This window comes from Dromaius novaehollandiae, chromosome 8 (assembly GCF_036370855.1).
Source record: "Dromaius novaehollandiae isolate bDroNov1 chromosome 8, bDroNov1.hap1, whole genome shotgun sequence".
NCBI classification, from domain to species: domain Eukaryota; kingdom Metazoa; phylum Chordata; class Aves; order Casuariiformes; family Dromaiidae; genus Dromaius; species Dromaius novaehollandiae.
In genome coordinates this window covers 31,000,846-31,024,739 of record NC_088105.1, presented here as the reverse complement: position 1 = coordinate 31,024,739, position 23,894 = coordinate 31,000,846, and the positions used below count along the sequence as shown (strand labels likewise).

The window sequence follows — 23,894 nt, the reverse complement described above, 5'->3', positions numbered from 1 at the left end:
CTCAGTGAAATTCAATAGCAAAAGAAAGAGAGATGAGTTTATTATAAATTGGGGTTGTAAAGCTTGGCAGGAAAGTGCATCCTTATCTAATGCAGGCGCGTGCGGGGAAGCTAGCTGTCGGCATTGCAACCCAAATTGGGCTTTGCTGCATGGGGCTCCAGCTGCTCCGGATTGGGGGCCAGCAGCGGTTTGGACTGGTTGCTGGAGGGGAGGTGAAGCTGTTCCTTATTTACCTTCAGAAATACAGTTCCCATGCAGGGACAACTCTTTCCTTGGGGATGAAGTGTCTCATCTTCTGTAAAGGTCCAAAGACCTTCCAAAAACGTCAATCCAGCCTCGTTTTCTGCATCTGGAAGGGACGAGCAATAAGGAAGGAATGGCAGAAATGCAGATAAATAGCAGAAAAACAGAGCAAGCTTGACCCACCATCCTGAGACCACTCTTTGGAGATTAGCTGGCTGCTGCCAACACTTCTCCAAAGGCTGTTCTTGCAAGATGCTTTTATCAGGATGTGTCCAGGAGGGCTTTGAACACCCCAAGGGGCTTCACCTGCCCAGGCTCAAGGTGATGCGGGGTTGCACAGACCCCTCAGCATCGCTGCTAGCCGAACCGCGCTGCGTCCTCGCCCCAAGCCTGCGGCTGGGGTCTGGGCCCAGCTACACAATGGGTGGATGGAGAGCAGACAAGAAGTGCTGAAATTTCAATTTTTTTATCCATTTTCGGGGAGCGTTTTCAGTGCAGAGCCCTTTTCTGTGCTTAAAAACAAGGTTTACCTGAAGGAAGTTAATTGACCTTTGCAGCAAACCTGTTACTGAGACTGTTACCGCAAATGCTATTGAAATGCTCGATAAGTAGTAATGTTGACAATACTGCCAATAACTTAGAAAGTCAGATTTTATCCTCCATTTCTTAAAAAAAAAGATGCAGAGCTATTTTTAATGGGAAAAAAATATCTTTTGGGGGGAAGAATTTGGAGCAGATTTTGTTCTTGAATCTAGGCTGCCTCATAGCCTCAGAAGGCTTCTGAGGGCCAGGAAAATTATAACTAATAGCTTCCCTATAAATTGTAGAGCTGCTATTTTAAGGTCTGGTATCTCGGGGAGGACCAGGGTTGTGTTCTGCTTCCCTCCATTGCTGTGCGATGCCCTGGTTTCACTCTGACGCGGCGCGGGGTGCGCGTGCTGGACCGGCTGCTGGTCCTGCCCCTTGCAAAACAAAGACGTGTGAGCAAAACACATCACGATGCGCTGGGGCTTGCTTGGGCTTTTGAATTTGTTGGTGGGTATTGTGTCGTGTTTTTTTTCCTTTGGACGTGGCTTGTGTGGGGAGGGAGGTTAACACACTGCCTTAACACATCACCATCTGCAGGTCTGGGCAAACCTTCCTTTCTCTTCCCTCCCCATCTCCCTCTTAACCCCGCGCCTGACCTGTCGCCCCGGAGCTGCTTCTGGTTCGAGGCAGAAGCCAGCGCTGTTCCCCAGCCCGAGGCCAGGCCAGGACTGCGGGGAGCAAAAAGGCCCGGAAAAGTTGCCAACACAGGAGGGAGGCCGCATCTCGGAAAAGCAGGTCAACAATGGGAGCAAATTCGCGGAGAGAAAAGGATGTTACTGGCGCTGGAGTAACTTCTTGCCCTACCAGAAGGTGCAGCGGGACGAGCGCACACCAGGAGCCAGAAATGGCGAGTGCAAGGAGGCTCTGACCAATTTAACAGGATTACATAGACATAACTCACTTTTTATTCAGCCGGAGCTGCTGGCCCCATGGCTTCTCCCCTGAAGTTCAGCCTTTCTCTGTGGCTGGGTGCATCCGAAGGCTGGGTGTATCCGAGCGCTTTCTTAGTCCTCCCAGATTCCTTAAGCAAAGCTGCTCCTGAACTGCCAGGTCATGTTCACGTGCTGCTGCTGCCGTGACCCGCTAAACGGCCGGTTTGGTGCCTGCTGATTGCAATAAAGTGCGAAGCCCGGGGCTGACTAGGTCTGGATGTGAAATCCCTGCTGCCCCAGCCGGTTCGGCTTGCGGGCGGCACAAAGCGGCCGGGTCCTGCTGGCCATGGCGCGGCCACGCAAACAACGGCGGCGTTTTGCAAAGGCTTCTGGCGCACTTGGCATTTGCTTTTAGCAGTTGGGATTATGGTTTTTCTTTTGCGGGGCGAAGCGGGTTGCACATATCACCACATAAAAAAGACCACGGGGCAAACAGCGCCGCGAGCTCTCGAACGCGGCGAAGATCCACGAGTCCGCAGGAGCGACGCTTTCATGCGTGGATGAGAGGCATTTCCTAATTAAGACCCTTTTATATGTTACGAAGCCAGCTTCTCAGCTGCTGGAAATCTGGGTGGCTCCACTGAAGTCGGTCGTTGACCGCAGCTCAAGATCGAGCCTCGCGTGCGAGATCTGGCGTGCTGTGTTGGTGTCCCCGAGGCTTTTGGCGGTGGTGACGGCGCGGAGCTGGGCCGGCTCTGTGTGGCGGTGTGAACCGGTGGGACGCGCAGACTCCGGCCAAAGCGAATCTCCTCTTCGTGGGTATTTTCTTTCATGCTTGGAAATAACCCTGTATCTTGTGAGAAAACACCTGAGTAATAACAAGGAGTCATGTTGCTCCTTGTTCAGATACAGCCGTTAACAAACACAGAGAGAAGGTCGATACTTCGGGGATTATCGCACGGAGAAGCGCTCCTTTTTATCTCTTGATTTAGAGCCCTTGCACTCACCCGTCCTCCCAATGAATTTACTGCACGTACTGATGCTATCTTCCTAATTTTCTCTTGGTTTTAAGTAAGTTCTTTATTTTTAAGCTTACCGTGAAATGTACCGTAGCAGTCAAGAACAGAGACTTGACAGCGTTTTGCCACCAGTTATTATGCATGCGGTACATGTTAGCAAAGATGTGGTGAACTCTTCCTCTCTGCGAGCCCTCTATGTTGCTTATGTTGCTGCAAAAACGATGCTTGGATTTGGTCCGGGCTGCTAGCACAGGAATTCAGCTCGCAGGGCCGCAGATTAGCAGAGGAAATCAGTCAGGGCTTTAAAACTGATTGTGTTTTTTCCCTTCTTCCCCCAGACCGTATGCCCTCAGAGGAAGGGTTGCGTATCTGGATAGATTAAAACAACCACATGTGTTGAGGGGTGGCGGAAGGATGTGGCAGAGGATGCAGGCTGGGGCGTTTTCGCGCTTGGAGCCAGGAGCAGCGTTTTTAGGTTTGAATGGGCGACAAAGAGCGCTGCGGGCTGGGAGGAAGGTGGGAGCGGTTTTGGCTATTTTGGGAGAATGTCACTGAGCAGGACCAGCCTGCCGGAGCGCGGACATGGTCAGACCTCCCCCCCTGAGCTGAGCAGGGGCTGGGGAGGGGAGAAAGAACTGCATTTCAGGCTCCTAGATAAACAAACACCAGAAATCTCGTAAGGGTAATAATGGAAATCACTGGGAAATTGAGTTAATACAAGGGCATCTGTGTAAGTGAATGCTTGGGACAGGGAAACGGCATTGTCCTTTAACTCTACTAATGCTGGCACAGATGGGAAGCGCGGCGCGCTTCACGCATTAGCTGGCTCGGATAAAGAGCGGAGCAGAGGCCGGGCCGTGTGGCTGATTAGAGGTTAACAGGAATAGAAACTGGCGGATTGACTCTTCATTTGCAGGAGGTGTGCTGGGACGGGAGCAGATGGCGGCGCGAGCGTCCCTCCAGCTTACTCAGCTGCTCCGAGCCGCTTACGGCCACCTCCGGCACAAACAAGGCTCCTCGCAGCCTCCCTGCTTAAAGCTGCAGCCCGCGCTGCTTCCCCGGCATGCCCAGCGCCATGGCGTTTCTCCAGGCCGGTGGCGGTTCGGGCTGGAGGCCTCGGGCACGTGCCCGCGGGTGGACACGCTTGCGGCCATGGTGCTTCCCGTCCGTCCGGGTCCCGTCATGCTCCCGGACGAAGCTCCCCGGTTCGCCGTGGCTCTTTGTTACAGCTCCTCTGGCATCAGCTCAGCTGCAGCGGTGGCTCGGGGCTGGGGGGTGTAACCGTCTTCCGGAGCTCGGGGAAGCCGGGGCTGCTTTTCTTGGGTGGTAATGATGGAGGAAGGGAGCGTGTGTGTGGTGGGGGCAGGGTGGGGGGTGTGGGGGGGAGGCGAGGGGAAATGTCACGCACAGAAAGCACCAGGCGTCGCGCTGCATGAGCGTCGCCGGGTGATCCAGCACCCGTCCTCCCCGTGAAGGGCTCCCTCCGCACCTTCCTGTGCGGCAGCCGTGTATCGGGAAAGAAGTGACTTTGGGGAGGGGGCAGGATGCAAATTCAGATGCTCTCCTCTTGTTGAACCTCGCCAAACACGGATTCCCTATTTTGCAAGGGAGAAATTGCAATTGATTCAGCCTTTACCTCTTTCTTTTTGTCCGCTGAGCGCTCTGAAAAGGCACATTTTATCTGTGTGTGACAACACCTGCCTGGGGTGCCTCTCATTGAGCTCTGCTGAATCAAAAGAGCAACAAGAAAAGTGGGTTTAATTGCACACATCTTCAGCGGAGTCTTTCTTGCACTTGCAGCACAAAAGGCCAGCCCTGCGCTGCCTGAATGGAGCCTGGGAGGGCTGCGCTGAGCACTACTCTCCATTACTATCGGAGGCAGATGATTCACTTTGCCGGAGCATTGTCATGTGCAAATGAGTTCATGAGCCCATCTCCTTTCCAACTGCAAGGTCAGAGACTGAGCAATTGTCAGGATCAGCCGGCTGGAGGAATTGATCTAGTAGCTAGAAAGCTTTTGGAGATTTTACTAACCTCCGTTTCCTACCGCGTAAGCACACAGACACCTTCCTCCCAAGGGTGTTGTCTACATTACAAATATTGACTGATTTTAAGTTCGCATTTGGAAAGATGCTGTTTCAAGGCTCGGAAATGTGACCAAGAATGGCTTACAAATAACACTCAGCGCTGCAATTATTATTCATTGCTAGTTATGGCTTTCACACAGTGGAAAAACAAATGGTTTTTCCACTACAAGCTGGAGCTGCAGTCCGTTTAATCACTAAAGAGCTTGGAATCATTTTAGTTTAAAATACCTTTCCGCTGTGGCTTGGAAATTTTAAAAATATTTGGGTCATGTTAACCTAGTTGTATATGACTTGCGCTGAGAATTTCAATTTACCTTGTATGCATCTGCTGAGTCCCATAAATATCTGTGTATTCTTTCGCCTTTGCTTTCTCGGAGCTCTTGCTTGTCTGCAGGCCGAGCTGGCAGTCTTGCACGCTGCAAAGCAGCTGCTGCTGTGCCGGGAAGTCGTATTGCAGGGAGCAAAACACTGCCCGGTTACCAGCTCTAACGTTAACCCCACCGGGCATCACCCATGGGTGGGGGAGAGGAAGGGAGAGAGGGTACTCGAGGCCTCTTGGTTTATTAAGATTGATGAAACTGAATTCGGTCAAGCCCGGCAGATGCCACATCAGAGTCATCCCGGCAATGTCATATGATGTGTGCATTTATCACCATTACGTGCCAGCTTTCCGGGCGGCTTCATAATAGGGCAGCAGCCTGTCGTGCTGCGGACACGGATTTGAAATTGGGTTAGTCTGATTAGACGTGGGGCGCTGGGGGCTGCGCTCCCGCCGGGGCTGCGCAGAAGCAAATGTGGCTGACCGCTGGGAGCTGCCCCGGTGGCTTTGCATCACTGTGCCCTTGCTGGTGCTAGTGGAACCTGCTCAAACTATCATCCTCGGTTATTTGGAGGACGCTCGTGGTTTTAACTCCCAGATGTGGGGGTATGTTCTTCATCTGTAGTGTCTGCTTGCATCCAGCCAGTGGTGCCTGATTGAGGCAGGTGGCCATGCCCATGCTTCTCCCTCTGCGGGGCCATTCCTGGGTGTGCCTTGAGGCTCCTCGAAGACCTCCCAAGACTGAGGGGTGTCTGCAGGAGGCAGAGGGGCCACAGCGACCTGAAAACACGCTCCCTGCATTAGTCATGTGTTACTGATCCTGGTTGTCCATGCCTGTGCAGCAACCTCAGACCATTTCTAGAACCTGGTTTCCTTTGGGCCAGGGTTGAATCCTGGCAGAGGCCGATCTTGGGTAGAGGCTGCTTTACTGGCAGGGTTGCGTTCATGCTCCGTGAAAGGCAAGTGAGTGCTGCGCTTGAAGAGAGAGCTAATTTTTCAGAATGACAACTGTGACTCCTGCCCAAGCTGTGGTGTGAAATCTGGGGGATGGTTGTGAGCAGCAACTGCGAGGGGGAGCGATGCCGAGCTCTCTCGAGTTCCCGTCTAGTGTTGTATCTGCAGAGTCCTTCTCTTTCTTCTCTATGCAGGACTTCAGGGTGCTCTAGATGACACAATTAAGAGAAGGGAGCAGGTTATACCTGGGCTTTGCTTGTTTCTTGGGTTTAAATTTCCACGTGTGGTCTAGGACTAGGTTCGTAGCTGAGTTTGTTTTGGAAAGGTTGAGCAACATCACTTGTTTTGTTATGGGAATGATTTGAACTTACCACCTTCTGAACCTCAGATATTTTGATACAATCAGCTTGCACGTTGGTTTTACCTGCTATGGTTTTCTGAAGGACTCAAGACTGAGGTTATGTTTTGAGGAGGTTTCATCAGATTTAATATTCAGAATTTTAAGGCTGATTTGATTTTCTCCCTGTATGGATCACAGAAGCGGAGTTATAGAGACTGATTTATGAGCAGAGAGGGCAGCTGTGTGGTTTTGCTCTCTGAAGCAGGAACTGTTTTCTCCATCCTCCTGTCAGAGATTATCTTAGCTTCTAGGAGAGATCAGCTGCTTGCAGAGTCCTGGATAAACTAGTGCAATTTTCAGGATCAAATGCAAACTTTGGTTTTTCTTAAGATGTCAGGCTGTGAATGCCTGATCCAGCAGCAATGGCAGGAGCAGCCGAGTCATCCTTAGGTCAGGCAGTTGCACGCCAGGACCCCGCAGCCCGCCCCGGCTGGTGAACTGGAGCTGCAAGACAGTCTGATAGTTGGCTCATGGACATCTGGGTTAAAAATGCTTAGCTGAAAGCTTGGCTGCTCTTAAGGAACTAGAAGAGTTTGCAAAGCTCCTTTTGGTTGAGTAGATTTAGAGATCAAAGAAGTTTCCATCTCAGTTAAAGATGCTTTTGTTGAGGCCTTAACAGCCATGTCTTAGCAGGGAAGTCTTCTGTGTTGGAGCTCCTGCTGAAGGCTTGATTCTTCGTCGCTGTGTCAGAGCCCAGGGGTATTTTGTGGATGTGCATTGCTCTCTGCCTGCAGTGTCTGCAAGCAAAATGTTGTCCAGCTAATGAGTTTAGAAGTGCCACTGGTGTGGAGCTCATGAACTCCCAGAAGACATTTCTAGGGTCTGTTTTATTTTAAATCAGAGGCAAAATGATATCCTGTAGCACTAATACAACATCAGAGCTGAGACTACAGGAATTCAGAATTGGGAGCCCTCAACACTGAGGTTGGTGTTCTAGTACTGATGAACCGTCTGCATTTGGGTCTAGGAGTAAACTCTGGACTTTGGCGGACTGTGCAATCTTCTAAGCACCCCGGTCGTTATCCTCCCAGCTCTTCTGTGAGACCAAGGATGGAAAATCTCCTCCCTAGTACAGCCTGCCTCGTTCATTGCTGCGACTGCTTGACATAACTGTTGCCCCACTGGTGGAGGAGGAGCCAGGTGGAGCTGTCCATGCCATTCCTTTGTGAAGTGCATGGGTTGCCTCTGAGATCTTGGGACCACGGTTAGTCCTGGACAGAGGCAGGTCACCATCCTGCTGGCAGCAGCAGAGTTTGTTTCGGCTTGGGGCCAAGATCTGCCTTGGCAAGGAAAAGGTGCGTTTTGTCCCCATCCGATGGGCAAGCAGAATTAGGGAGAAGATGCGGTAATCCTGCACCATGCTACAGTGAGATCTGTGGCCGTGTTCAGTGCATTTTTTATGCTGGTTTTGTTCAAACACAGGTAACATTTTGATGCTTCCACAGCAACCTCCTGGGGCAGGTATAAACTCGGCCCTTTTTGCAACGTGGACCGAAGCTGTATTCATGGGGAAGTAACTATAAGGTATCCGCCAGTATTCAAAGCAGGAGAAGGCTGATCTGAAGCAGGGAGAAACCAAGCTGCAGCGAATGAAGCTGTTCCTGGGACAGAACTAGGCTCAGATGAAGTGTAATGAATCTGTAGTTACAAAGATGAGATTTAATTATTTCTTTTTCATGGTTTTCAAGCCCTGGCACTGTCACTTGCTGGCAGCAAATCAAACACCAAATTCGTTTATATTAAATGTATGCTGGGAACAAAAGATGAAGTCCTGGATAAGCACTCGGCTGTAGGAACTTCTTAAATTGAAACATGCAGGGGGGGACACAGAGGAAAATATTTGTTTTTGCTCTAGCGCTATCCAGGCCCTGCGTCCGCGGCCCGGGCTGCGTTTCTTGCTGCTGGAGTGCCCACATCGCCTGCCCCGCTCATGTGGGATGTGGGATGAACGCCGAGGAGGGCAGGGGACAACTGTCCTTTCCAGGGTTATCCGTGCTTGGAGCGGGTTCATACACTGTAGCATGGTAGCAACAGCGTTTTGCATGAACCAGGAGTGAGTGCTTGGTGGATGATGGAGTAACCATACCATAACCTACCTTTTAACCACCGCCTCTAATCTGGTGATACCCAACCCTTCATGAGAGGCAGGGAAAGGGTTTTGGAGCCCCAAAATGAAGGGACCGTCTAAAGGAATTGTCCTGCCCCATCAGTAGGTAAAAGCCAGGTTTTGAGGGTGAGAACGATGCTGGCTTGGCCAGTCCTTCTCCCACTGACGGGTGCGTGGGGTCGGCATCATAGCGGAGACCTGGTTGTCTGGTCGACGAGCCGGGCTGAGCATGGGGAGCTGCGCGCTTACCTCTTGTTAATGTAAATATTCCCAAATAATGCTGTTGTCCTGGCCAGCTCCCCTCTCTCTCTCTCTCTCTCTCTCGCCGTGTTTAATTTCCGACTAAGCTTTTGATAAATGCTTTGTATAGAGTTTCTAGTTTATCTTAAATAGACCTGCTGCCGTGACAGCTAGAATCTAAACTGACACTTGACTTCAGGCTCGAATGCCAGATTAACTTGGCAGCCGCGGATGCACCAAATGGTCCCATTCGGCATGAAAATTCAGGCGAGGAATCGCGAGGATCCTCTCGCCGGCTTCGGGAGTGGAGGGGGATCACGGCTTGTGGGATTTCTGATGTCACCCCGCTGGCGTCACACGCTTCGGCACCGCTTCTCCCGAGCGGAGCCGGGGAACGGAGGCACCTGGCAGGTTTTGCCGGCGTTCGTCCCTTGCCCGGCATGGGCCGCGGCTCGGCAGCGCCACAGGCACCCGTTTGGGGCAACACCGCGGCCCAGAGCAGCATGGGGAGTGTCGAGATTCAGACCACAGTTTATATATTTTCGGACATACACCTGTGTGAAACAGGTTGTTCGGTTAAATGAGCAGAGCTCCTCCAGCCTTACTCTGGCTACCCCAGTCAGGATCTGGCCCGTGATCCGGGTAACGTAAGCATTTTCAGGCAGCGTTTATAGCTACTAATTTGTCTTCGAGGGCTTTTTATATATGTGTGTGTGCGCATATGTGTGTATATGTGTGTATATACATATATTATTTCTCAAGAACGTCGTTTCCAATCCTTTCAACTTGCAGAAGTAAACTAGGGAGAAACTGGCAGCGAATTGGAGCCGCCTGCCAAGCGTTGCAGGCCAGAGAAGTGGTAAAACATAAACACTTTGGAGTTTATCCGGGAGATTTATACAGTGCGGCTGCCAGAGGACGCCTCCGTGCGGGGGGGGGGGGGGGGCCGCGGGCCCCAGCCGTGCTGTTCCCTGGCCGCGGCGGGGGGGGGGACGAAGCCGCTGGAGGCACCTTCCCTCCCTGGGGGATGCGGGTTGTCCCGTCTGGCCCCTCCTGCCGCTTTTGGAGGCTGGACGGGACGGAGCGGGGCTCCGTCGATGCCGGCGGCCCGGCGGCAGCACGGGTCCGCTCTCCCCTCCCTCACACTAAAGCGAAAGCAGACCTCCTTGACACTTAATCAGATTTGAATGTGGTTTTTGGCGTGGCTTTAAAGAGACTGGCAGTGAATAGCTGGGTTTTGATGCCATTTATTAAAAACCTCTGGTAGAATTTGTCTCGGGAAGCCTTTGTGAGAGCTGGCAAACGCACAAGGGTTTGTTGCAGTTAATGTATTTTAATCTTCCCCCCCCACCCCCTCTCCTCTTCTGCCGTTAATTGTAGGCCTCTCAGCTGTCTGCCGCCTTCTCCAGGGGGATGGCAGACTCCGCAGAGACCTCTATTCAAGCAGAGGCGTAATAAGTGACACGGGGAGAAGTGAGCATCCTCTTCGGGGAGGCCGGCAGGGCTGCTGCCGAGGCGGGCAGCCCCGGGATCGGGGCCGTGGCTGCCGCGCCGTTCTCCAGCACCGACCCACCGGGTGACCTCGGGCACGTTCACTAACCGGCCCGTGCTGCCGTGTCCTCCTCATGGGAAGGGAGGAGGCGAGGAGAAGGCATGGCGGCGTGTCCGGCTGGGGAAGGGGAAGGCAGATGTGGGGGCAGACAGGGATGTCCCTTTTCTGGGAGGGCGTGCAGGGGTTGGTGTTTGGCTCCCTTGGCAGCTCTCTTTTAGGGAGGGCTCCCAGGGAGAAGCTAGGGTGTCTTAATCCGGCCTTGATTTCAAAATGAGGTCAATGAGCATCCAGTCTCTTCTCTCTGACTTTATCTCGCATTCGTCCGGTATATCCACCTTCCTCGGACCCAGAGGACCTTCCCTTCCATCTTAGCCTATTTTTCACTCCTCACCTGCTTTTGAAAACTGTTGGGACTTTTTTTTTTGCCACAGTTTGCACCTGAAGGTGAGAGCAGGCGTTTCAGCCCCTCCCAGCACGGCCGGGGCTGGAGGCAGCATGGGCTGAGGGACGTTAAGCTTTTCATGAGCAACTTGGGCTGTCACGCAGGTCCCACTGGAGAGCGACTCCCTGGCCCTGAGGAGCTGCTGGGTTTTGAGGAAGGCTCGAGTGCCAGCAGCGGGTTCGCAGGGGGGCAGCAGATATGGCAGAGCTCTAAAAACAACCGGTTTCCTCCTAGCCCCGGGTCCAGGCGTTGTTCCTGTGGCGGCTCTTTGTTCCCCCTCCGTGGCAGAGCCTGGATCTGTGGTCGTGCCAGGAGCTGTCTACCTGGCCGAGGGACTGAGGCTGGAGTTGCATGTATTTATTTTTTATTTTTGTCTGCCTCATCAAAGAAAAGACAAGCTGGCCTTTCTCCACCAGCCCTTGCTCCTGTGAGTTGCGGTGCGAGTTTGGCGAGCCGGAGGTGTGGATCGCTCCCAGGAGAGAAAGAGGCTGTGAGAGTCTTAAACGCCCGAGAACCGAGCGGCTTTGCTCTTCCCCTGTGGGTTTGGCTGTTAAATAAACTCGCTGAAGAGACGGGCTGCGTGTTTGTGTTGGTGCAGAAGTGCTCTTGTACGCGGGCTGGATTTTGAGTGACGGTGCAAGCTGTCGGGACAGTGTGTGTTACAGCTATGCTCCCTGGTCCCTTGCACGGACATGTGCGCGCTCCTCTGGCGCTAGAGTTGGTAGGGCGCCTGCCTGGGTTATTTAAGCTGAAGTCAGCACACACAGGGTGTAAGTGAGAACGGAGGGGACCGAGTGGGTAGTGATCTGCCTTTCCTAGGAGATCGGCAGGCAGCGTAGGGGTTTTGTCCTTGGGTGATATGCTCCTTCAAGCAGTAATGCCCAAATGGCTTTTGGTGGCCTTGTCCACCACCCTGAGCTTGCGTGGGCGGTGGTGGTCAGTGCCAAGCTAATGTGGTGTCTCCTTGCTCTTGTTTTCCCCATCCAGGTTTCCACCTCAGTGGGACGGTCACGGAGCCTGCGACTGCCACAGAGCCAGAGGTGACCTACAAGGTGGCCATCAGCTTCGACCGCTGCAAGATCACATCGGTGACATGTGGCTGTGGGAACAAGGACATTTTTTACTGCGCCCATGTCGTGGCGCTCTCGCTGTACAGGATCCGCAAACCGGACCAGGTCAAACTCCGTCTCCCCATCTCAGAGACCCTTTTCCAGATGAACAGGGACCAGCTACAGAAGTTTGTTCAGTATTTGATCACGGCACACCACACCGAGGTGCTGCCCACTGCCCAGAAGTTGGCTGATGAGATCCTGTCGTCCAACTCGGAAATCAACCAAGTGCACGGTAATTCTTTGTTCTTTGGTGGCTCGGCACTAATATACTCCCTTTTTGGGGCTGGGGCCCCAAGGGGTGGTTTCACAGGGGTGGTTGTGGGCTTCATTTTGCCACGTTTGTCTAGCACTGCTTAGAGAGGGGTGACAATGTCAAACTGAAGCTAAAGCATGGGCATTGGTACCACACTGGTGTTGGCCGTGCATCACCATCCCACCCTTCTGTTCTTCCTCGTGTTTCTACCCATCAAATGCTGGCTTCAACAGACAAGAAAAGACGGAGCTGGCAGGCTCGTGGTGCACAAGGAGTAGTTCAGAATGGCACAGAAAAGTTGAGGGCAGAGGAAGGAAGCATGTTTGCTCCCCAAAAGAGAGGGCTCTTCTGGAGGCTCACTGCTGGGATGCCAGGGATTGGAGGGCGCAGCAGGGACGTGGCTCCTCCAGCGTGCAGTGACACGGTGCCAGCCCAGCCCTGCACGTTGCTAAGTCAGATGCAGCTGAGCCCGCGGGAGATAAAACTTTAATCTCCGCAGGCGTTAATTTGCCCATAATAAATGAGTGCTGCTGTCCTGACCTAGCGCACAAAGGCAGCAGCGATGTGTCATGGGGCTTTGTGTTTGGAAGGGGCTTTGGACTTCCTCGCATGGAAGGTGCCCTGTGGGGGACAGTGCCGATCCCAGCCCTGCTCCAGGTGACTGCTGGCCCGGCAGGTGCTCACCCTACCTGGGGAGCTGCCCTGGGGCTCCCCTCGGCAGCCTGAGCTGGGCACTGGGGCTGTGTCTTTCAGAGGAGCCGAGTAGCTGCAGTGACCCCTTCCCAAGGAGCTGAGGTTGCCCCTGGCCCCCAGCAATGAACTGCGCAGCACCGTGCCTGGCCCTCCACCTGTAAAGCGGAGATAATAAACACTTATCTGTCACGGAAGGGCGTTGCAGGGATTAACACATGCCTGTTAAGTGCTCTGAAGATGAAAAACCCCATATGCAGCCTAAAATAGGATCTGGACTGGTTGAATCCACATGTAGAGGTGAGGCTGGGGGTCCACCTCATCGCGCTGGTGATGGCAGCTCAGATCTCAGGCGTTTTCCCCTCCCCTCGGCTCCGACCTATCATTCCTGCTTCCACCTTGGGAGAGGCTTTTGTCTCCTCCACTGGGCCACATCTGCTATGTGTGTGGTTGTGCCCTCAAATTTCCGGTTTAGGGGGTTTCCTCATTTTTTGGCATTAAGAAAGAAAGAAGAGCTGTGGTACTAGATCTGCAAGACACTGGTGAGCTCTGCTCCCTCCCTGAACTGATCCACTGGCACTTAGATTGGGAAAGATCGCTTTTAAACCATTTTTTTGAGGCTGCTTTCTCCTAAACAGATTGAGGAAAAGCTTTTATGGCCCTGAATATTTATTGCTATAGAGTCAGCAAAAGACTGGTGATTGTGAGTCTTACAAAGATACAGATGTTGGCTCCAGTTCAATATCTGTCTCTTGTTTTTACAAGTGGTTTTGAAAAACAAAGCAAAAATTCTCTCTCCCCTGAGACTTACACAAATTCATGCCCTCCAGTGCATGAGTTTGAACTGACAGAGAAACGCTGTCTTATTCCACCAGAGAAGGCAACTACCCGTTTGGCACCTAGCTAGACCCACAAGCAAGTTCAGTCCTCTCTAAGGAGAAATTTAGCCTGACCTCATTCTGGAGAAGAATGCAGAAGATCAGCATTAAGATGTCAAATTAATAAATTTCTCACCCTGTGGAAAGGAAAGCTCAAGAGCAACCACCTTCAGGTTCAGAGAGGGCTGTTGTCCAGGGCTTTGGCTCACAATCCTTGACACCGTTGCAAGCTTTGCCCTCTCCATCCTGCCAGTAAAGCACAACCACAGTGCCACTACACTGCAGAGAGCTACTTGAGCAATGAACCCAAGACAAGGAGCCCGGGAAGGGCTGCAGCCCACGTCTGTGTGGGGCTGCCAATGTAAGAGTAATCCGGCAGTTCCTCCAAGGCTCGAGTTGAAAGAGATCCAAATTTTTCTCGCATCTTGCCCTTTGCGGCTGCAATTCACATGTTCATAGAGGGTCTCTGATCCTGGGATTTGGACTTCTTTTAGGTATGCTTTAAATAGAGCTTCATGTACTTACACACACGTTTCTTGGTCTTGATTAGTTCAGACCCTTGGGGTCGCACCTTTGTTGGCCTCTGGATTGAGGCCAAGGTGGCTTGTAGGAGGGTAACCTTGGCCACCCAACAGTGCCCTGGTGCCTGAGCAGAATGACACCTCAGAACAAGAGCAGCCTCTCCAGAAACCCTTTCTTTTTTTACTTCCTCTGGAGGTCTGTTTAGTTTCAGATAGGCATTGAATCTTCCACACCTGCCTCTGCTCACCAAAAAGGCTGCTCCTTCTAATTGCATGTGTCGCAGTTTCTCTGGCTCCAGGAAGAGCCCTCACAGTCTGTGCAGTGGGATTGCCCATTTTATAAAATAATGCTCCCCTCTCCGATGAGGGGCGCTCTTTCTCCCTCTGCAGAGGCTGAACAGCAAAGAAAATTACAGGCAATTGCCTGCATTTGAGAGCGCACCGGTGCCTGGGGCATGGCGCCTCTATCAGGGCTTTAGATCTTTGCTCCTTGCAGGAGCCGGCAGCCGCGGGGCTGCACACCGTACACCGTATGCCGATCTTCCAGGCTGCCTTCCTCGAAGGAAATGCAAACTATCCAGTAATGATGCAGTCTCGGAGCGCAGCCAAGGCACTTGCTTGTTCTCTAAGGATTCAATCAGAGCAGAGAGCCTAGGTGTGCCTGGCTGTCTGCTTCCCACTTGACCTCTGTATGCTTAAGTAGGTCACGTTTCTGCTCTAGTAGATCGCTGCAAAGGGCAGCGTGCTCATAGCGAAAGTGCCTCACGTGTCTAACTCCTCCACACTCTCCGTCTGAAGTGGCAGCTCGAATGAGGAGACCACAGCGGCTTTCGGTGCTGCTGTTTCCCCTCCCCAAGCACGTTCCTGCCTCTTGTGGAAAATGTCAGCGTGACCGTCCGGCACGGAGCCAGGCTGCAAGGTTGTCATTACACTGGCAAATGTGACTCGCTGCTTCCTGGCCTTTCTCGTTGGGGTAGCTGCTGGGAGCAGCCATGGCCTGCAGCAGGAAAGCTTTGGTTCAACAGCAAAAAGTCTTACAGGGTCAGGAACATCTGGCGGTGGCCATGGTGTTACCCTGTCCACCCCCATTCCCCACTTCTCTCCCTGGTGTCCCTTGGAGCAAGCCAATTCCCTGCACCCCCTGGTTTTCTGGAGCACCAGCCCATGGCTCATGTTGGTTTGCTGCGGTGCCAGTCTGTGGCCTTGAGTCCAAGAAAATGCAAGCAGAGAAAGTGGCTCTGGGCCACCAGCAGCCATGGAAAGTCCCAGAACTAGGTGCAGTTTTGCTGTGTGTGTGTGTGGGACTTGGTAGCAGCTGTGCCTTCTTCCATGCAGTACTGCCAGTGACCCGCGGGAAGAAAATGCCCCTTTGAAGTGGGAAAGGGGAAAAGAGAGTGAGAAGGAACTGGTTTGGAGTGGTAGAATATTGCAGAGAGGGCTGGGAGATGTTGAGAAGGGCAAGGCTAGGAAAAAGTGCTAAAACTGGATTGTAGACAGGCAGATGGCTTTCAGGGACAAAAGCAAGTAAACCAGAGGAGAGGGTGATAAAAAGCACCACGAGTTCTGACAGCACGAGGGGCTTTCACGCTCTGGCAGCATGGAGCCAGCATCCTGCAGCAGTGAGCATGTGGGGTCCAAGGCAGCTGCAGACTCGGGAAGTAACACATCTCCTCTGATGTTTCAGTTCACGCTTGCAGTGAATGATTTGAATTTATTTTAAGAGGAAAACCAGATCAGTGAGGGGAGTACAGGAGGAAAGCTGCTGTTTCCCTGCAGGCAAACACGTCCTTTGAGCCTGGTTAGGATGTCTGGACTTTGGAGGCAAACATTTGTTTCTTAGTGAGGGGGGAAAACAGTCTGTGGCCAAGGAAGGAGATGAGGCTGATGGAGACCATTGCAAGGCCAGAGACGGCAGTCATTAAAATTTTCAATTAGAAGCTTGAAGACAGGAGTGTATGGTGGGAAAAGAACAGTTTGCAGAGGGGCTGCGCTTTGTGTGCGGTGCCCTGCTGGCCTGAAGGGCTGCTGCAGGGCTCTGTCTTGGACCAGGAGGTGCAAGGAAATGTTGAAGCTGTGAAAAGTGGCATTTTCCAACACAGTGGCTCTGACACAGGCACTTAGAAGGGTCATGAAAAACATTTTTTTCTCTGGGTGTGGCATCTGGTGATCTAGGGCCAAAACATTTCTGCCTTGACCTGTTTCTCTCTTCATGTCTCAGAGCCCGTCATCTTGGTGAAGTCTCCCTGCTTCTTTCAGAGAGGAGCAGGGAGACAGGAGTAGGTTTTGGTGGTCCTTGTTTGCAGCTCAGTACCTCACCCTATTCTAGCGCTGTGCTTAGGCCTGGCAGGAGAGCTGCTGACCTCAGCCCAGGAGACATGGTTAGGGAGGTCTGTCTGCTCCATGGAAATGCTAGTTGATGACACAGTGTCTGTGGTGCTCAGCTGACCTGTCTAGAGGCTTTGTGTGTTCTTCTGAGCTCAAAGAGAGAAAAGCCACAAAACCTCTGCTGTCTTGCAATTCGGGACAATCCTGCAGAGAATCAGCTTGAATCACCAAGTGGCTTCTGTGGTCCTGCATTGAAGGTCTCTGGAGCTGCCTTGGAGGAGAGGACCCTCCAAAGGATCTCGGAGGGTGGTGCCTCAGGAACGGTGCAGGATGAGGTTCGTCTCAGACGCTGGTATGGGAATATCAGGTTCATCTAATGCAAATGCTGTAAGGATACCTCATCTTGCTTCTGTCCCAAATGTATTCTTGACTACCTTGAGCCTACTGGTTCCTGGGCTACTGCTGTCCTTTGCCTTGTACGCAGCGAGGCGGTTGCTAGGTCAGCTGGGTAGGAAATATCTTCCCACTTGTCCTGTCACACTGAACTGTGGTTAACATTTGAGAAGTCCTCAGGTGGTCTTCAACTCTTAGGTCATCCCCCAACAGTGCCTGGAGGGCAGAACAAGACACTGGTAAATCTGTTTGAAATTCTGCCTTTCCCCGGAGGAGGAGGAGAAGGTCAGGTCTCCAGAGGATTTGTGTTGTGAGTTGCTGAGCTGATATGACTTTAAGGGAAAACAATACACCTGAGTGCTTGAGAGAAAGGCTCTGCCAGCAGCTCCTTTCGCCCCTGTCTCGCGGAGCCTCTGGGGCTGTTGAATGCCCTCTGGAGTGCATGTGTGTTGCTCCTGGCAAAGGGCCTTCAAGCAATGGGGGGCCCTTAATGTTGGTCCCAGCTGTACAAGGGCTCTACAGGGCTCTTGCTGGGATTCTGCCCCAAGAGCACTGGGAGTCTCCTCATGATGCACAGCAACAATTAGCATCGTACTTTTACCACTTTTTCATAGCTCCCACCAAGAGACCTGTGAAAGCACTTGGCAGACCTGAGTGAATTTGGCCTCTATGCTCCTGCTGAGAAGGGCAGTGTTGGGCACGCGCAGGCAGCACATGGAGAAAAGTGAAGTTTGGGGAGTTAAAAGCCTGAATGAGTTGGCTTTGATCTTGGTGTCGCGTGGTGAGCCAGGTAGGGGAGCAGAGAAGTCTACAGAGGAGTTTGGGGCTTGGCTCCAAGGACCACAACAGGCATTGGGTGTCCGCGTGCCAACATGTGGCTGGACTGTTGGGCCCCGTTCTTCAAAACCAGACCTGTTTTTGGAGGTGCCTGTGGCTGGCAGCCGGGAGCTGGTCCGGTTTTGCTTGCTAGATCACTGTCAGATATTTTCGGATCTTCATTCTTCCTCAGGAGGCTCCATCCGATCTGCCTCCGCTTGGAAATGAAACGGGAGGCTTGGGAGGCTCAGCGGAGCTTGAGTCCTCCCCCCCTCGCTTTGCCGCTATTTTTATCTCTCGTTAGAGTTCATTTCCTTTCTGGTGCCTGGTTATTTTCTCTTTGAGGTTTTCTGTTGTTTGTTTATTTGGCCGTATCCTCCCCCCGCCCCACTCCCTCCCCGAGCTGGGTGGCTTTTCGTTCACTTCTGTTTTCTTTCCAAATGCTGGAGACGCAGCCCAGAGGCTTGCAGCAATGCCACGTGCAGTCATGAGATGGCCCTGGTGAACGGCGGCAACGACTGCTTCGGCACGTGTTGCTTTTACCATTGGTGTGTCAGCACCAGTCCCCAGTTAAAAATGGTAATTTCCCTTTCTTTTTGCATGCCACGGCTGGTGGCAGGTCTGGCTGTAGAGCACGTTGGCCAGAGGACTTCCTGCCTCTGAAGATCCACGTGAGGCTCCCATAGGGCAGCCAGGAAATATTTGAGCTTTCGCCCAAGTTTTGCTCTTCTGCTCTGCGCCTGCAGCGGGTGTTGGGACACGTCGTGTCTGCATGTGTGCAGAGAGGGTCTTGCCGCCTCTTCAGCCATGGAAACGTGCTTTTTTCCGTTCCAAGAGAGGACTTGGTTTTCTCGGCGTCTGGCAGCTGATTTCTGAGCAAGGTGTTAAGTTTTCCGTGTCCAGGTTTGCTTTGTTTTTCACTTTGTAGATTTTTCCAGTCCTTGTTCGTCCATCTTTGTATCCCCTCTGGAGAAGCCTCTCGTGGATGGCGAATAGTTAAGCACAGAGCCCGGGCTGAGGGAGGGCTCCTGCTCTGAGTGATTGATTGCATTTTTATCTCTGTTTCTACAGCCAGTGTAAATGGGCTGGTGAAGCACTCTTTCCACTCAAGATGTGTGTTGGTGTTTCCTTAAATCTGAATCCCGCCGGACAAAGATGAAGCACATCTGAAACAGGCTGTTTGGATCAGGAATGCTGCTATATGAGAAACGTGTTACGCAGGCTCGGGGCTGTTTTACATGCCGTTCCCGGCTCGTTTGGAGCAGAGACATGGAATCGCTCGTCGGCTGCGTCACAGCATGCCACTGGTGAAGTCGCCACGGTGTTAACATTGGCAATGGGAAGTGGACAAATCCTGCCATTAATATTTAAACACCGCACAAATCCCGTTGTTTGCTCTTAAATGTTTATCCAGCTCCCCAGAGTAATTGGGTAGCCCATTATCTGCCTGCTTGTGTTGCATGTGTAGGAATCTGATATTACAACCCTCCCTATGAATCTTTTATATGAGAGCAAAACAAATTTACAAGCACATTTAGATTGTATTTGGAGTTGTGGGATTTGCGTTACTAATTTGGCTGTGGTCAGAACCCAAACGTGAAACGTACTCAATGTGTTGCGTAGGAGGAGATTTTTATTTAGCTGTGCGCTCCTTGCCTCTCTGTTTGTGCTTGCCGTTGCTGACGCTGCTGGTGAGCAGCTAGCGCTGAGGGTAGGCCTGGGGAAGCTACAAAAATGATGCCCCTTTTTTGCATCTTGCAAATTCCTTAGTTTAGACTCGCTGCAGCGAATGCATGGCCCTGGTGAGGGACCAAGGATGGACTGAGCTCTGCAGCGCTCCATGTCCTCCCGGTCCCTATGGGTGCCGCCAGATGACCCTGCAGACGTAGCTGGGATGACGGCCAGGCTGGATAGCTAGCGCTGGGAGAGGCGGGCAGGGTGGCGGGAGGAGGATATTAGAAGAGTGCGAGCATCTCGGATACTTCAGCGATGGGGGCCGGATAAGTGCTCGTGGTAGACAGATTAGTCACCGGTTCCTGATACGGGATAATCGCTAGCTCGTCTGCCCTTTATCTGCAAGGGGGAGCGGAGATAAGGACAGGGCTGGGCGGGGGGGAAGGAAGAGGCATGGAAAAGCTGAAACGTGCTGTGGACAGGATGAACTGTCCCCGTTGCGCCGGCGAGCCCTCGTGGCTGATGGCAGGGCTTGGCCACCGGCGGTGGGGGAGCAGGAGCAGGTCACGTGCATTGCTGGTTCCCTCCTGCACAACTTGGGGCTCCAGGCAAGAGCCCATGTGCACATCCAGTGGCTGCGATTTTCCTGTCTGCTGCTTTAGATCCTGTCCCAATTACATTGTGCTGTCGACTATAAATTATTCTGCAGCAGGAGCACCATCGTCCTCTCCCTTCAGCGTGGCACGACTGTGCCTAGGGCTTGCTGGAAAGGCTCTGGGGCAGTGATTGTTAGCAGAAATTAAAGGAATTTTGTAAAGGACATTAAATACAAATAGCTGTATCTTATCAGGTCAGAAGCATTCTCAGCCTCTGCCAGCAGAGCAAAACCCCTCGGGTTGATGTCCTCTCGTTTATAAGCCAAGAAGAGACAGCCGCCCTGCCGAGGAGACATCCTGCAGTTGGCTTTTCATGAAGCAGGTTTGGGCCCTTGGTTCTGTGTCTCCTGGGAGGTGCTGGGCACCTCTGAGCACTGGGGCCCTTTGTGCCCCCCAAAGCCATGGCAGGGGCGAAGGAGCAGGGTTTCAGCAGCAGGCAGTCGTGAAAGCAGAGATGTTGGCTCCCCGCTCTGATGCCAGTCGAGCAGGGAAGACGTCATTAAGATTTAATTGGAGGCATCTCAGCTACACCTTTCCCATGGCTGTCCGTGTGGTGCCTCGCTGTTCCTGTGCTGACCTCCTTGCTTGAGAGGAGAGGTGAGGAGAGCAGCAGGTTCAAGCCAAGTGGCACGTGCCACCGTGGTCCCTCCTCATCACCACTCTTCACCGAGGAATTTCTGCAGAGTCCTTCTGCTTCGCAGAGCCGAGAGGCTGCGTTTCTGTTATGTGATGTTCAGCAGCAGGGCGCAGAGACGCCAATCGTTCTGCGCAAAGTCACAGCATCCATCAGTGCCTTTCGCAAAGCTGCCTTTGAAAAATTGGAAGGGTTTTCACAAAAAAGTTTGGGATTGGGATTTTTTTTCTTTTGGTGATTGCAAACTGACAGCAGCACCATGGTGCATCTTTAGGTTTAACAGGTGTCCTCTGGCACTGGGGCTTTTCGGCGCAGGTTGTGCAGGGATGGGCTGGCTGCTCGGTGGAGGCTTGCTTAAATAAAATCGTGACGTGGAGAAGGAGGAGGAGACCCGTGTGCGATTCAGGAGCCAGAGAGTGCAGGTCTTTACAGCTGCCTTGCCTTCACCCCGGGGGTTTTGAAGGAATGCAGGACCATGCTCTTCCTCAGGCTTATTTCACATGGGGCACAGAGGGAGAGGTGATGTGGCTTTTGTTGTGTTCCTCCCCATCATCAGGCATGATTATCCTGGCTGACCCTGGGCTGGCGATGAAATCTGAGCAAACATAGCCCTTGTTGTTGTCACCCCTGGACTCAGTGGGATGAAGGAGCAGGGCTGTAGACACTAACTCATTAACTCCGACAGCTGCAGCTACTGTAGCTGCTGGGGAAGGAGAGTGTGACACTGGTGTCTAGAGCTGGACACCTGGAAATCTGGCTGTGTTTCCCTCACCTGAGCTGATAAACACTCAGCAGAGGTGGGTCCATTTCTTCTTGCTGTCTGCTATTGCTGGTCCACTGCTATAAACTTGATTGCCTCTTTTTCCTCCCTCCCCATTCCCCCAGGTGCTCCTGATCCCACTGCTGGGGCCAGTATCGACGATGAGAACTGCTGGCACCTGGATGAAGAGCAGGTCCGAGAGCAGGTGAAGCTGTTCCTATCTCAGGGAGGGTACTACGGCTCGGGGAAGCAGCTCAACTCCATGTTTGCCAAGGTGAGGAGGAGCTGGCTGCTCTCTTTCTGCTGCCCTCTGCTCAGCGCATCAAGTCGCTGGCAGCTTGCTTGCTGCCCTGGCGCCATGCCTGTTGCAGCTGGGAATCCATGCTCCAGTGCCTTCTCGCCCGGTTGCTGGGTGGGCTGTTGTAATCCAGCCGCTGGGTCAGGCCTGGGTTGGCTCAGCCTCTCTCCAGGCCGGTCCTTTCCTCCTGCGCAATGGGGTGGCAGAGATTCCTGTGCAGAGGAGGACTTTTCCTCTGTCTCCCCATCAGCACGGTGTGGAGGATTTCAGTCCTGCCATCTGCAGAGCTGATCCAGACCATGGAGAGGCTCCTCTCTTTCTTCGCTCAAGGGCCCTGTTTCCAGGTTCCTGACCACTTGGGTCTCTTCGAAGCGTAGGATGTAGCTGGCACTCACTGGATGTTGACCACCCAGGTCACAGCCTCTGTGTGAGCATTATCCCTCCAGGGGACCTGGTTTGTCTTACAAAGGACCTTCGCTCTGCCCCCTCCAGGTCCGGGAGATGCTGCGCATGAGGGACTCCAACGGGGCCAGGATGCTGACGTTGATAACGGAACAGTTCATGGCTGATCCTCGGCTCTCCCTCTGGAGGCAGCAGGGAACAGGCATAACAGAGAAGTGCCGGCAGCTCTGGGATGAGCTGGGTAAGTTGCAGAGAGCCAGAAAAGGACCAAACATCCTGTGCTGCTCAGTTGAACCTTCTGGCTGGCCAGAGCTTGTGTTTGGTGTGCTAGCCAAAAGCCTTTGCCAGGACACAGGGGACTGGTGAACCCATGGGGGCTGCTGGATGTAGCCTGGACATGGAAGTGCCATTCCTAGAGGAATGGTGATCCCAAAGGGGAGAGGCAGATTCTTAAGCCTTGTCCTGCCTAACCAGCTTCTGCCTGCTCCGGTGTGTGGTGGAGTTGACGCAGCAGTCCTGGGCTGTCCCGATTATCTGGGACCTTGGGTGAGTAATCTGGTTTGTGCCACAATTTCACAGTGAGTGGGTGAGCTGTTCTGCAGCCTGCTGGCAGGAGGTGCTGTGTAAGGGCAGGTCTGGGGCTGGGGCCAAAGGCATGTTGCAAAGCTAGAAGAAGGATGAGGCTGGTCCAGGGGGTGGAGCCCCATCCGTACAAGGAAGACCTATGTGTGTGCATGCCCTTTGGTGTGGAGGAGATTGCTATAAAAATCTCTTAGGAAAATAGGGGAAGAAGGGCTGTTAAACACAAGTACAGCTTCTCTTTCAAGAAGTCCTTCAACCAAAGGTTGTGGGAGGGTGGATGGGTTTCCTGGTAAAGTATCTCTCCACACTTGCCCTGCTCTTACAGTTTTCCTCAAGTATCTGTCCCTGCCTGCTGTGGGAGTTGGCATACCAGGTAGAAGGAGCTTTGGTCTGAGCCATTGGAGCAGTGCTTATGGCAGGAATTCCTGGAATTCATTGATTCACATGCCATCACCATCCAGAGTGGTAGCACCGTGCATGGCTGGAACAATTGGGTTATGACGTAGCTTGAGAACCCCCGCTACAAAATCACACTGCCGTAAGCGGTCTTGTCTGCGAAGTGCTTGATAACTGACAATCAGCCGCCAGTTTGCTTTGGCTTTCAAAATGTCCTTGACCTACTCTCTCTAGCACTGTGGGTTGTAGGGGAGAAGCTCTCCCACGGAGCCTTCTCACTGCAGTATTACAGTAACGGGTAGAAACTCCAGCTGAGATCACAGACCCTTGTCCTAAATGCTGAACAAATGCAAACACAGCCGTGAGATTTGAGAAGCTGGCCAAACAACGCAGACAAAGGGCCGGGCAGGGCCAGGATGCCTCACTTCTGCGCGAGGTTCCCTAGATGGAAATCAGCGTACAGGCTCTGGAGAGCTCATCTGTGCTTGCTTGCCAAAAAGATATTTCCAGGATTTCAGGATGCTGCAGCTAGATGGCTGGATGCACAAGAATCCTGGAGAGGTGGCCAATCCACCAAGCCAGAATTTCCACATGGAAGAAAACACATCTGTGAAATATGGATATATGGAGGTCTAGGCAGGCCTGAAGGCAGGAAGCAGTTTGCCCAGAATTACAAGTTAG

At 52.7% G+C, this 23,894-nt stretch overlaps 1 protein-coding gene across 1 annotated transcript in view; it reads left to right on the top strand.

Annotated features, from left to right (window-relative positions):
• Nucleotides 1-23,894, top strand: part of ZSWIM5 (zinc finger SWIM-type containing 5) — a 108,002-nt gene that overhangs the window by 62,211 nt on the left and 21,897 nt on the right. The window contains exons 2-4 of the mRNA XM_064516122.1: nucleotides 11,811-12,167; nucleotides 21,661-21,809; nucleotides 22,326-22,476. Coding sequence (XP_064372192.1) covers nucleotides 11,811-12,167; nucleotides 21,661-21,809; nucleotides 22,326-22,476 — 657 coding nt within the window. The remainder of the gene's footprint in view (nucleotides 1-11,810; nucleotides 12,168-21,660; nucleotides 21,810-22,325; nucleotides 22,477-23,894) is intronic.